A 13445-nucleotide genomic window follows, 5' to 3' on the forward strand; every position below is an offset into this window, starting at 1 on the left:
TATAACTGTTTGGGAGCAGTTATCATATACAGATGTCATGCCAGATTCAGCTAATGTAAATCTGTACCATTCATTTACATATATTTTGGGTATGAACACTAGCTGAGAGCCTGACCCAGAATATATTCACCAGATACATCTCCTGTATAAAGACATAGGGCAGGAAGATGAACCATAGCATTGGAGCCAAAGGATTACCTTCAATATATGTCATGATTACCATTAATGGCCCAATTTATTTCTTGAACAAGCCACTAGGGATCACAATCAGGTTAAAAATCCTCTACAAAACAAAACTTGAGTGGCCTGTTTTTTTCCATGAAAGGCTGCTACCATATAAATTACACATGCACACAAAATCAAACTTCCTGTGTAATAGGGATTGACAATGGAAAGGATCTGTAATTACAATACCTCAAGTGAAATCTATTTTTGTCATTAACAATCAGCATAATTTGAGTCCAAATGACACTGCAGAAAACTAGCAAGTAGAATCCTTTTGATACAGCAGAACTGTTGTCTAGGACAATACACCTTGTACATTATAGATCTCCCAATCCACTTCTCACCTTGATGGCTTCTACAGAATCATATTTGTCCAGTTTGTTAATATGGTTGGTAATGCTGGTATTTAGAGGAGCTGGTGACACCGGATGGATTACAGTTGCATCATGGGACTGTTGCTGATACCGTTGGCAGTAAGTGTAAACAAGCAGGGTAAGAAGGCATCCAAGTATTGAGCTACTTAATCCCACTGCGATCATGTGAAACATATTGAACTCTGCAGGGGGGAGAGCAGAAGACAGTCTTATTTTCAAGGAAGCAGCAATAAAGGCTTAAGACTGGGGTAAAATGTAGGCAAGTGCTTAATTCAAATAAGGGTAAGGGAAATTTCATGTGTTTCCCAGAAATATCCTAAGTGCAATGGTTTTTCCCTACAGTAGAAAATGTATTGCACTTCCCTGAAGGGACCATTATAAGAATCTTAGATACCCATACATCTCTGTCAGTATTAAGACTGAGATTTTTTGAAAGATGCTTAAACAAGTTCAGAACGCAAATAACAGATGAATGAATTGCATTTTGTATATTTGAATAGCTCAGCATTTTTTTTCTTTGGACTGTATAACACCTTATTATATATAAATTATGCAGATAAGGTACATACATAGCTTTTTTTTTTTTTTTTTTCAGTGACCTACAGTATCACCTCCCTGTTGTTCTTCTAGTTCTTTCTTTTACACATAAGGACTTGTGGCGGAACTAACAAAATCCTGGTATCTTTGAATCACAGTCCTGCTTTCCCTAAAATGTTTTCCATATCCCCTTTATTTGGTACATGTCCCAAAGCAGTGGCACACATTTTTTTCCATTCCTGCTTTGATTCTTGCTAGGTCTCTTTTTCTGTCTTTGATACGTGGCTGACTGCTTTCCTTCTCCAGGCTTCAGATTATTTTCCTAAATGTAAGGGAGGGGGTAAGGAAAAAATGGTAGTGTTTAAGGGGAAAATGGGAAGGTGGAGTGGGGGCGCAGCAGAGAGAATGGGTCTTTAAAGCTCAGTGTGCTTTTAACCATTGTGACCAGAGAGTGCAAAGTCAACAGCTCAGAACCCACCAGTCTCCTGTCTGCTCTGCCCTTCAAAAAGATGCTATGGGATCAGACGAGGGGAAATCCTCCAAATATGCAAGGATTAAAACTGAGAGGAAGCTCACTGCTGCATTAAACTGTGAAAGGGAACGTAAAGCACAATCATCCCCTGATGTTACTGGACAGAGATAACAGGTCAGATGTTGCATCAGTAGGAATAGCTCAAAATGAACAAATTGAACTCATTTTCACTGTTATTTCAAACTGGAGCTGTGTTTTTTTATTAGGAAAGAGGTACTAGCAAAAAGCTCATGTTGGAAATTTCACCTTAACATTACTGAAAATTTGTTTGTGGTTGCCTAAATGCACAAATGAAAGATTTTAAACTGAAAGAATGGCACTAGTCTGAAAAAACTTTTGCTAGATGCTTTTCACTGTAATACAGAAAAATAGGCCAGCTCATGTGTCCCATTTTTGCAATGCCTAAGGTAGGACCTTTGCATGCCTACTGGGTATTTAGAAACACAAATATTTAGGTGACTATGTTGACTGCATCACTGACATATCCTTCTACACTTCTATGAGAATTTCCCACTGCTGCAGAACTTGGCAAAAGGTTTTCAGAGTACCAGTGCTACAGAAAAAAATCAAATCAGATTATTCTTGCTCCTATAACAAGTTACCATGCACACTTGTACCCTTGTATAACCCCTGTGTTTTTGTTGTCCGCTATTAGGTTAAAAATGCAGTTTATCTATGCATGGAAGAATACTAGGACCGGCCAGAGCTATTACCATGATGACACAGACTAAGTGTGATAGCTCAGCACAAAAAAAAAAACGGTCATTTTTCCTTTTTTGTTCATCTTACTGTTGTTTGTTTGAGGTTTTTTTTTAAAAAACAATTCTCTCTTTAAAGATTTGTTTTGCTAATATAAGGACTCTCTGGAATAGAACTTATCTTTTTTTTAGTTTTGTCTCTGGCAGTGAAGCTGAAAATGATTCCCAGACACAGTCTGAGCTATTAAATGGGTTAGCAGGCTGGCTTTCTGCTATTTATTTTGAGTCCCAAAGAGGTTTGTGAAATTATTATTCTGAAAAAGGTGGAGTAACTTTACAAATTTTGACGTATTGATAACTAGCTTATAGTAGGAATTTGCTTTTTGAGACAAGGGTGACTGCCATACTGAAAAGGAAGAAAATACAAACATCCAGTAATACACGTTCTTGTCTCAAAGGTCAGCAATGGCAGATGGATATTTAATGAGAAATTCTGTAGTAACTATTTCTCTTTTTCTCTACAAGTGTAAATAATGAGAATAAGGCATTTTGAAGTTAGAATAGAACTATGAGAGGGCAAAAGGTGAAACAAAAGCAAACAATGGGAAATCAATATTTCATCATTTAATACACATCTGGAGCTGAAAACCTTACCGCCACATCGTTTTTCTTCTATGCTGCTGGATCGTGCCACTGATATCTCTAGAAAAATAAATAAACCACTTATGCCGAGAAGAAAAAATATTACAGAGGACTACTAGCTTGATTAGAACAGTAAGGATTTAAAAATTCATTATACTATATTCATTACAACTCCAAAGTACAAAAGATTTTGATTAGGTGGCAGAATTAACAAAAAGGTCCCATGACATTTTCAGGTTTCTTAGTTTCCCAAGCAAAACCATCAACATATTTTTAATTCTTGACTCAAAACATCTCTGGAATTAAAAAGATGATGTGCAGATGAAAACTTTCTTTGTGGAGTTTGAACATGTTGAGGAAGTGTTGATTTTCTGAATAGTAAAATTAATGAGAGTTTAATTATCTTGTGTTCAAATGGGCTCATTACCTGTATAAGTCACATCTAGCACTAATGTGAACAGAGGGAATATACAAATCTTCAAACAAGATGACTGCTAATTTCATGAGTCTCAGTTGTACACTAATAAAATGTAACTCTAGCTTTTATCCTTACCATTTTGACATTGGACACCTTCTGTATAAATATTGAATAAAATCTGTTGGCAATCAAATTTTTCTACTTTTTATTTCAGAATCATGGCTTCTGTGAAGGGAATTCCTCCCTTACAGATCTCTTGAACTTCTCTGAATGTGGCAATGATCATGAGGATATGGGTGAGGTAACTGACAGTTTACCTGGATTTCAAAAAAGCTTTTAAATTATTTATCAAAGGCTATGCAAGCAACAAGTGAGATGAGGGAAAAGGCTGAAAACAAGGCAGTACTATGTACCCAGTTCTTACAATGGAGGAAGGTTACCATTTCTGCAGGGACCTAGGCTTTTTACCAAAGATCTAGAAAAGCAGGAAGCAAATGTGATTTTGAAATTTGCTGATGATACAAAGTTAAGGGTAGCATGGACAAGGCTGTGAAAAGCTACAGAAGGGCCTTACAAAGGTAGATAATAAAATAACTAAAGAAACAAATGTAGATTGACATAAAGCAGTAGAAAGCAATCCTGGCTTCACACATGAAATATGGGTGGTGAGCTGACCATCACTACTCATGAGTGAGGCTGGGAGGTTATGTAAAATTTTTCCATGACAGAATCAGCTTAGCGTTCAGAATCAATCAAAAAGGCAAACCAAATGCTAGGTACTACCAACAAAGCAATAGTTAACAGGAGAGGATATCAGCATTATGGCACTTTACAAATCTGTGTGATGTCCGCACCACAAGTGCTGCATGCAGCTATGGTTTATCCATCTAAGGGTGTCTCTGGTAGAACTAAAAAGCAGACCAGAGAAGGTCAGCAATGATGGCCATACGTATGCAACATCTTCTGTATGAGGAATTAATAGAGTAGGCTCTCCGCTGCCAAAAGATGATCCACATGCAGCTACTGCTAAAGGGACCATAATTTTTTACCTTACTTCAAATACTAAATCAATACTAAGTATTTTCAAAATGAGAAAGTATTAGGCCTGACAGGAAAGCATTGTCAGAGAGAGTTAAAGGCTGAGAGCATACTTTGTCAGGTTGAGACTGTTTATTCACAATCCAAACAAAAAAAAAATGTACCAGAAAATCATAAAACTCTGAAAGGTGATGTTGATAGTGATTAACTCAGGAAGCTGAGGAGTTGACAAGAAGTAGTAATTTTTGCACTCGTCCAGAATCACTTTGTATACTAAGTTCTGTAGAGGAACAAAGCTAAGGAAAGGCATGAGGAGGTAACATGAGGTTGGACATGCCAGCACACTGGATGAGGAAAGGAGAGAAGTGAATTAGAAAAAGGAATGGAGGGAGAGAGGGAGGGATGGACAGATGAAAGGAGGGAACTCTGAGCTGGAGGACGTGGAGGAGCGAAAGTGAGCTAAGCGATCATAAGAAAGCAAGCTAGTTTGTCTAAAGCGAGAGTAATGGGCATGACCTTATCTGCTATGATATGGGTATTTGAGGAGGAACGGCAAACAAACCAGAAGGGAGAGAGAAGAGGTATCTCATTTCAGATTCTGAAAATGCCTACTTTCCAAAACAAGATGAAGAGCTTATATTGGATTAAGCAGGGTACTGACAGAATGTGAGTATTAACAGGGCTGCTTCAAAAGCCTGAGAAAAGGGGGAAAATTCAGTGTGGGAGTTTTTGCTTTCATACTTGCATTTTTCACATTGGTTTTGGAGGAGAAGATAGTATTCAGAAATTAAAGCATTATGCACCATCCATAAAAACAGTATTTAAATTTGTTGATTTGTTATAGTGTACGATATTGTACTGCAGTCATGGGGAAAAAAAGGTTGCTGCACTGAGTAAACACAATTACATTTCAAATGATACATTAAAATGTAAATTTCTCTGTGAATAGACCACTAGCTTTTCTTAATGTACACAGGTGGAGAGATAACTGTTAACAGCAATTCAATGTGGCCACCCATACTGCTGTGTGGTTTTAAATGACTGCTGTGATTTAAACAAAAATAAACAGTACAATCATAAGTTTTGACAAATACTATAGAATAATACATGGATGTGACTATCCATCAGGTACTTAGCAGTCATGGAGGAGATGAGGACCTGAGGCACATTAATAATATTTACCTTTTTAAGCAGTTATTAATTTAAAGGACTTGTGAAATGATTTCCAGATTAACTACCACAGCACCCACGTTTGTACATTCAAACCACAAAGCCTAAAGGAATGTTCCTCTAATAGATGTAAAGTCTCAAAACCACTAAAAGTAAAAAGCAAACTGTATTTTCCCAGCTGCCTGTACTCATTGCTACACCCTGCTACCAAGCAGTAAGTGAGGACCCGCAGAATGCTGTGACAGTGACTGACCCAAGTCCCAGGTGCTGACAGTAGGGACAGCACCACAGCACTCAGTGCCATGAGGCAGATTTTCATGTAGACAGCAGACCCAGCAACATGGGCTCTACACAGTGGGCCAACACACTTTTCCTGACAAAAGGCAAGCTCTGCTCCAGCTCTCAGCTCTGCACAGTGCAGTCTGGGACAGTACTACACCTTGATCCTGAAACACTGAGAGATTTCACTAATCCTTCAAGGAGCAGGCTAATCTCACCTGGTATAAAGTTGGAGTCCAAAGCACAGGCTCGGCTCTCTGTGGTGTTGCCTGTGCACTGGCTGCCCACTGGAAACAAAATGATGCACTGACGAACACGGAACTGGAAGCCAGATGAATCACAGTCAGACCACTCGGACCACTCGGACCAGCTGTCTGCAACAGGCAGAGAGACACACACAGATGCTGCAATCAAATGCATCCAGTACACCGAACGAGAGACAAATAGCTTGCATTTCTGAATTATGACAGAAGGCCTCATCCCCAGCCTCCATCAAGTAGCAAAGGCCAGCTCTTTCATTACAATAAAACAAAGGCAGTTTGGCTTTGGCAAGTCTCTGAAATGTAGAGTGTGATGGTAAATTTGTCATAGACCTATTATGGCTTTGGCTTCTGCCATGGCCTTTGCGTGTGGAAGTGAGAAGTCAGAAGCAAGAAGTGGCGGTGACTGAAAGAGTGATCACTGTGAAGCTAATTCCAGTTTAAGTCATTGGCATGGACAATGACACTTTTTTTCATGCACCTGAGAAGTAGCAATGAGAGCTATAAGAGTATGTATTCCAGGTCTGAAACAGGATGCTCATAAACACAGCTGTATCTTGCAGACACTTACTGCTTTTTTTTTTAGCTTTTGTTATTTCAGGTCCATTTCTTTGCAACAGAGATAAAAGATCCCATCAAGTATTCTCACCTTCTCTTCCCCATGCGGTTCATTATCAGCTTCTATTGTTTCTCTATATTTCTTCCTCTGCCAATGTAGTTTTAAGACATTTTTATTTCATGCCTGTGTGATCTCAGAATACTTCCCTTAAATGCAGTGAATTGATCTCATTCCCATGATGCTCTGGGTTTACTGAGCTCAGCTTTCTTACAATTCAAGCACAAGCCTTGCCTTCATTGGAGCTTTCTGAGTTGGCAAGTGTAGCAGACAGTGCTCTCAAACTTTCTGCTTTCTTCCGTCAACTTTCCCACTGAGATAGATTTTATGGTTTTGATATGGAATAAACAGTCCTACTATCCCCAAACCAAACTTCTTCTTGCTTCAAAATTGTAATTGATTTTATGCCAATGTGAAAAATAAAATATAAATTTCATTTTGCTTCAAATAAAAAAATACATAGTAACCTAATTTTGTTTCAAGTTAAATCGAAGAACACTAAAATTTGCAAGTAATTTTGAAAATTCATGAAACTTTTGTACACTTTTTGTGAATCAGGTGAAAAGTCAGGAAAGCCTTACAATGTTTTGGACCCCTTTCAATACATTGTGTAAATCCAGCACAGAAGGTTCACAATTACTCATTGGCCATAGAGTAAAAAACTAAAACTCACAGTCATCCAAAATTTAACAGATTCTGACAGGAATATTTGAGCTTGCAGTCTCGAAAAATGTCAGGCAATAGGTATTTTCCATGACAGTATTGGACATTCACTAACTGATAGCACAGTAAAAAGAAATGGATGAAGGAGACTGACATAACTGTGGTGTGAAAAAATCTCAAGCTGTGTTCCTGGGACCATCTGAAGACAATAGGAGAGCGCTGGTTAGAGAGAGAAGCAATCAGTCCTAGCAGCCTATGGTTCAGATGCACACCATCACTTGTGGAGTTGTTCATAAAAGGGATTTACTCAGCAGCTCAGGTAAGAACCTGGATATTGGTATTTAAGGACACTTAGCAACTGTCTGGATTGGGGGCCTCCTTTGAACAACAGGGCAAATACCCTGACACAAGCAGCTGACGTCAGGCAGTAGGATCACGTTATTGTGAGGAGCAGGAATGCAAATCTCTGTCCTTTGGCTCTTCTACCTAGGAGATGTCCATGGAGGGCCTCATTTGCAGAATGGGTAGTAGGAGCATGGAGGCAGAGGATATAATGTAGGTGGGATCCTAAATCAGATGCTAAGAGAGCTGAAGTGGGAGTCAAGCAAATGGACACTACTTATACAGTGTGGCACATCCAGGAGCTGCTGTTGTCACTGTTAGTATCAGCTGCTGAATCTAAGTAAACTAAATACACAGATCCTTATTTTAAATATTTAGTAACAATAAAGCCCTCCTCATTGAAGTTTAAAGGAATGCTCCTCACTACAAATCTTAGCCCAGTTCTCATTGCTGGCAGAGAGCTTGCTTAAGCCAGAGTCAATACTCTTGCCCAGTCCTGGTAAAATTGGCATATATGCAGCAGCTGCCAAAATGTTCATAAGCATGCTAAATGCGGCTTGCTGGCTGGTACAGTCTGCAGCCCCATTTTGTCCAATGTGCTGCTGGCCCACCAGGTTCCTTGCTGAAGCTGCTACATGCCGTGATAAAATAGGAACCTCAGAATATGAGTAGATCATGCCAGGTCACATACTGGTTGGCCCACATAGGCTCACATACTGGGCAAGGCTGTTGTTTCAGTCTGCCCTTCAGGGGTCCTATAAAAGACACTATGTGAATTAGGACCTTCCCACATATGCAGTGCAGGACACCTCCCTCCCATCTTGAGTTCCACAGTGCAACCCAGGCACTACAGCACAGATAGTCAGTGGGTCTGGTGCCACGCTGATCAGCTCCACCTGGCACACAGAAGAGAGAAAACCTCAGTGCAAGTATGAGAAGGATGGACATCCATGTAGTCATGGATCCGGGTACCAAATCTGTGTTTTGAGGGGTGTCATTTATAGGATCCCAGAGTCACACAAAAGCAAGGCACTCAAGACAACTGCATCATTTCAAATTGTCAGACCTTCCCTTTGTGGACCCACTATCTCTGACATCACAGAGATGCTAAATCCACAGCTTTTGCACTTCTACAGACTCATCCTGCCTCATCCTTTTGATTTTATTATTTTCAAAGAATCTGAGGCTCTCTTGCACCTCAGGCAGGCTCCTCAACTTGCTTCTCAGTTCTTTGCAAAAGTCATGAGAATGGAAAAGAGGGAGTGAGCTGGAGAGGTGTTTAATCTGGAACTGCTTTTCACCTCTAACATGGCAAGACTTATTCAGTCTTTTTCCTACAGAGTCTTGTCTGGCCTTTGAAGCCAGGTTAACTCCAAGCAGTTCCTGAAAGACCCTTTGGAGAAGAATGCACCTCAAAAGGATCTGGCCATCAGTCTGTAAGATTATAAATTTCTTTTATGCAGAACTACACCATCATTTCTATAGGCTCGACTGCTTTATCCATTATTTGCATGTGTGAGTTAGCAATTCAATGACAGAAGATATCTTCCCCTCTTACAGCAGCAGTAAATAGTCTAGGTAAAAAACACTCTTGTATTGAGTATGACAGACACCATTGCAAACGACTACACTGACTGATAAGTATAAACCACTACTGATCAATAGTACAGTGCTTCCATTCATACTAATGAAATTGCAAATTAAAAGGAAAAAAAACCCAAGCAAACAAGACTTAGTGATACAGCTTTTAAAATGAAAGATGAGGAAAACTGATGTATTTTGCAGACACAAGTCTGTTACTTTCTTTTAAGTGCATACTTGCATACTTTCAGTTAGATTTGCCATTAACACTCCATGAATCCTCAAAAATTCCTTAGTATCGAGATTCCAGAAATTTCAGTTTTCTGCTAGTTGTATTTGGCCAAAAAAAAAAAAAAAAAAGAAAAAAAAGCGTACTATTGCAAATGCCAAGAAATCTTTGTTCTTTTCACAACTTAAGAAACATTTCAGTTTTTGCATATGCATTTTTGTGTTGGTTGGTTGTTCTTAGATTCCAAGTGTCATTACTACTCCTTTCCTATATTAAACATGTCACTCAAGGAGTGGATGTCACCAGCAGTACTTTTTGATCTGCACAAGGAAAAACCTCTCTCCACATATCCTCCTCATAAGAAAATGTCTCTGCAAGGATGCAGGAGCATGTCCAAACCTGACATGTGTAGCACTGCACTTATTTTTGTCTCATACCAATGTGAAATAAGAGCAGTAAAAAAACTTTTAAATCTACACTGTAAACATGAGGCAGAGACCATTCTCACAGTTAGCTGAGGATGTGCTGTTTCAAAAACCAACAGCAGCAAATTTTCAGTGAGTTTGAGATATTAATAAAACATTACGGAATGTGAGAAATCCACTTCACCATCTGAAATTTTATTGATTTATAAAGGTTTTCTCTTTCTTCAACCAAAATGAAACCAAACTCTTCCTGCACCCCCATCTACTCCAAAACTTGCATAACAAGCAGGTCAAAATAGATGAAGAGATTATTTATAAATGTTTGCAAACCACCATTTCAGAAAAAAGGTGGTAGAAAATAAATGTGCAATGAGAGAAATAGTTACGATAGCAGCACAATGAATGGCCAGTTCTGACCTTTTAAAGATGCCTTAAGGATACAAATGCATGCATGTAACTTCTACATACAAATGTACACAATTTGTCTTGAAAAATCAAACCATCAACTGATTTCTGTGTTTGGATTGTTAGTTTTTGTTTTGTTTTGTTTTGTTTTTAACACAATACAGTGCTGCATCTGCTTTAATTTTGACAAAGTAGGTACTTTTATTCTGCTTCAAGAGATGCAGTGCCCTAGAAAAGGAAATTAACTTAAATCGTAGTTCAACACAGCTAATAGGATCCACAAATTCAAACTCTTAGGGCTTATGCCTTCATGTGCAAAAACTCATCATATGAGCAGAAAACTTTTGCTATGAAGAGTAGAGGCTCTAAGGGAAACAAGTAATATAACGTGGCATCAGAGCTGCTTATTTAATTTTCTGTTGCCTGTAATCCATTCATCAGGAATAAATGAAAACAAATTTTCCTACTGGTTTTTCACTAATGATTTTATCTGGTATTATGTGGTTTTATTCTCTATTTTTCACTTAAATTTCATGAAAAAAAAAAACCAAGAGTTTCCTTTTAATATGGGTCAAAAGGCAGAGTCAAAATTACAAAGAAAAAGTCATAATATCAGACAATTAGCAGGAGTGCTGAGACATTTCATTTACTAAGTACTCCACAGTCATTTAAGAAGATGAAGCCTCTGCTACTTAACATCCAAAGTTGAAGAAGGTATTTTACAAAGAGCATTAAGTTTGTTTTGTGCTTTATACAAAAACAGGGCAAACATCTACTTGAAGGACTTTGAGATAACACATATTGAATATTAACCTCAGCAATTTGCTTGCTGTGAATGTTTAGTGTTATAACAAATGCACTTCTTTGGGATACTGTTATTAAAAGTCTCTCAAGCTATTCCCATGCTGCACTTCAAATATTATGCAATTTTAGTTTATCCAGACCTGGAAGCTGCTAATTTAAATTTTAATTTTTAATTTTTAAAGGGTAAGGGAGAAAGTGGTGTCCCCAAGGCTATAATCTGCTAATACTTGGTTTATTTTGATTGTAGCATGAAAGAGCTAATTGTGTACCTAATAAGGAAGAGAAATTATTTGCTCCTAAATGAAAGATTAAGGAGCATTATGTTGCCTAAATGTGAATGCCTGGTTCTGTGGCACATAACCAACAAAGCTGAATGGGCTGATTCTCCATACCTGGGCATGGCTGTGTGTTGCAGAGTGCTTCTTCAGTGTGCAGTCCAAGGCAGATGTCCCCTCCGTATGCTGGTGCTGGATTTGTGCATGAGCGGGTTCTCATGTAATGCCCTCCTCCACAAGTTGCTGAGCACTTTGACCAGGATGACCAACAAGACCAGCCTCCATCCACTGAAAAGGCACAAAATTTGTTCCAAGTTAATGCGTGATGCGACACAATATAACCCATCCTTCCCATATTCTGTGGATCTACTTCATGGCCTATTGAAATTATTGGACATTCTTAGGTGCCACTGAACACAAATTTAATTTTACCACAGTACAATTTAATTTACATATTTTAAATGTCCCAGTACAGGGAAGCCTAAAAAGTTACTCATCCTTATAAGGCACTTTCAGTGGGTACCATAGTATATTTAAGGCCAAAACTCTTTTCCTTTCCTTTTCTCACTTGTGAGTAGATAAAATGCCAAAGCTTGTTTAGCAGAAGTATTATAAGCTCAAAGTAATATTTTATTCATAAAATAAAGCTTAATAATAACTACAGAGGGATGGAATTCAGATTTTGTTTCACAACCCAGGTGAGATTGGCTGAACACTACAACCCATTTCAACAGATGTAACATAGTCTGAGAGTTTGATAGGCCAATATCATGTTGCATTTTTAATGCAGCTCTAGCATAGGTGCCAGCAGCAGAACAACGGCAGTAGCTCAAAAAAGTAAGAGATGAATGACAAAAAGGAATTGCCACTTAAGGCTTCAAACACATGTTGTAGAATAATTTGTGTCCCCCCTCCATTAGTATTTACTAATTTAAGTATGTCAAATTGCTCTCCAGTCTGAATTCTCACAAGGTTCCTCTGAAGTGTAAGCTGGATTTCACAGGGGCCCCATTTGTCAGACAGCTTTTGACACATGGCCACTAGACATGCTTCTAATGAAAGTTCACCTCATTGCCTATACAGGGCTGGCTCCTTTGCAGACTCTGTTCTTAAAGCTACTGCTCCACGATGTATTTCTGGCATTTATTGCCATATTGCAGCCCATCTGCCAAAGGTTTCCTATCTGCAGCCACATTACAAAGTCAGATGTTCTCATCCCAGGGACAGCATTCCCTCTGCAAAGAATCTCTATATTTTGTTAATTTCTCTTTCAATTATTCTTTGGGGGGGGTGGGGGGTGGGGAAGAGAGGAGGGGGAAAGCAACAAAACCCTAAACTTTCACATTTTCATATCTCCCACCAAAAGAATTAATTTCTTTTCAAACCTCTATTTGAAGTTTTATCGCTTGCTTTGTTAAGTGAGGAAATTATTTACTGTGTCTGCAACTGATTAAAAGAAATAGTGTGCAGTTCAACTGACAATAATAGATGACACCTTAAGTACAATAAAAGGAATGTGCCAGTAAAGTTTTGCTTTATGACAGAGCCCTAAACTGAGCAGAAGTTTTGTCTTTTTTTTTCTCCCATCATTCACAGCAGCAGTAGGCATTTTTACCACATGACAGAAACTCATTATTGCCTACTTTTAAAAATGCTAGGTAAGAACACATTTTCTGCAGACAGTTTTTACAGTGCACTCATTTAAGACATTCCTCGTAAGACTTCATTGTTTGTTGAAATAATTGATTGTCACTGAAGTCTCTAAAACATCCCTCCAGCATCTCACAATGACTCTTTTTGATCCTTTCTGTTCCATTAATCAAACAGCCTTTCACAGAGTAAATCAGTTTCCACTGGTTTATTGAAATGCTATTCCATAATTATCTCTTAACAAAAAGAAATTAAGTTCCAAATCTGAAAAATATTAACTTA

General features: G+C 38.4%; 1 protein-coding gene across 1 annotated transcript in view; it reads right to left on the minus strand.

Moving 5' to 3' along the window:
- The window catches only part of SEMA5A (semaphorin 5A), a 223148-nt gene that overhangs the window by 5725 nt on the left and 203978 nt on the right, over nt 1–13445 (minus strand). Inside the window, exons 17-20 of the mRNA XM_034062463.1 lie at nt 11631–11801; nt 6132–6287; nt 3021–3068; nt 570–781 (exon numbers count right to left, since the gene is read on the minus strand). Coding sequence (XP_033918354.1) covers nt 570–781; nt 3021–3068; nt 6132–6287; nt 11631–11801 — 587 coding nt within the window. The remainder of the gene's footprint in view (nt 1–569; nt 782–3020; nt 3069–6131; nt 6288–11630; nt 11802–13445) is intronic.

This window comes from Melopsittacus undulatus, chromosome 1, assembly GCF_012275295.1.
Source record: "Melopsittacus undulatus isolate bMelUnd1 chromosome 1, bMelUnd1.mat.Z, whole genome shotgun sequence".
NCBI classification, from domain to species: Eukaryota; Metazoa; Chordata; class Aves; order Psittaciformes; family Psittaculidae; genus Melopsittacus; species Melopsittacus undulatus.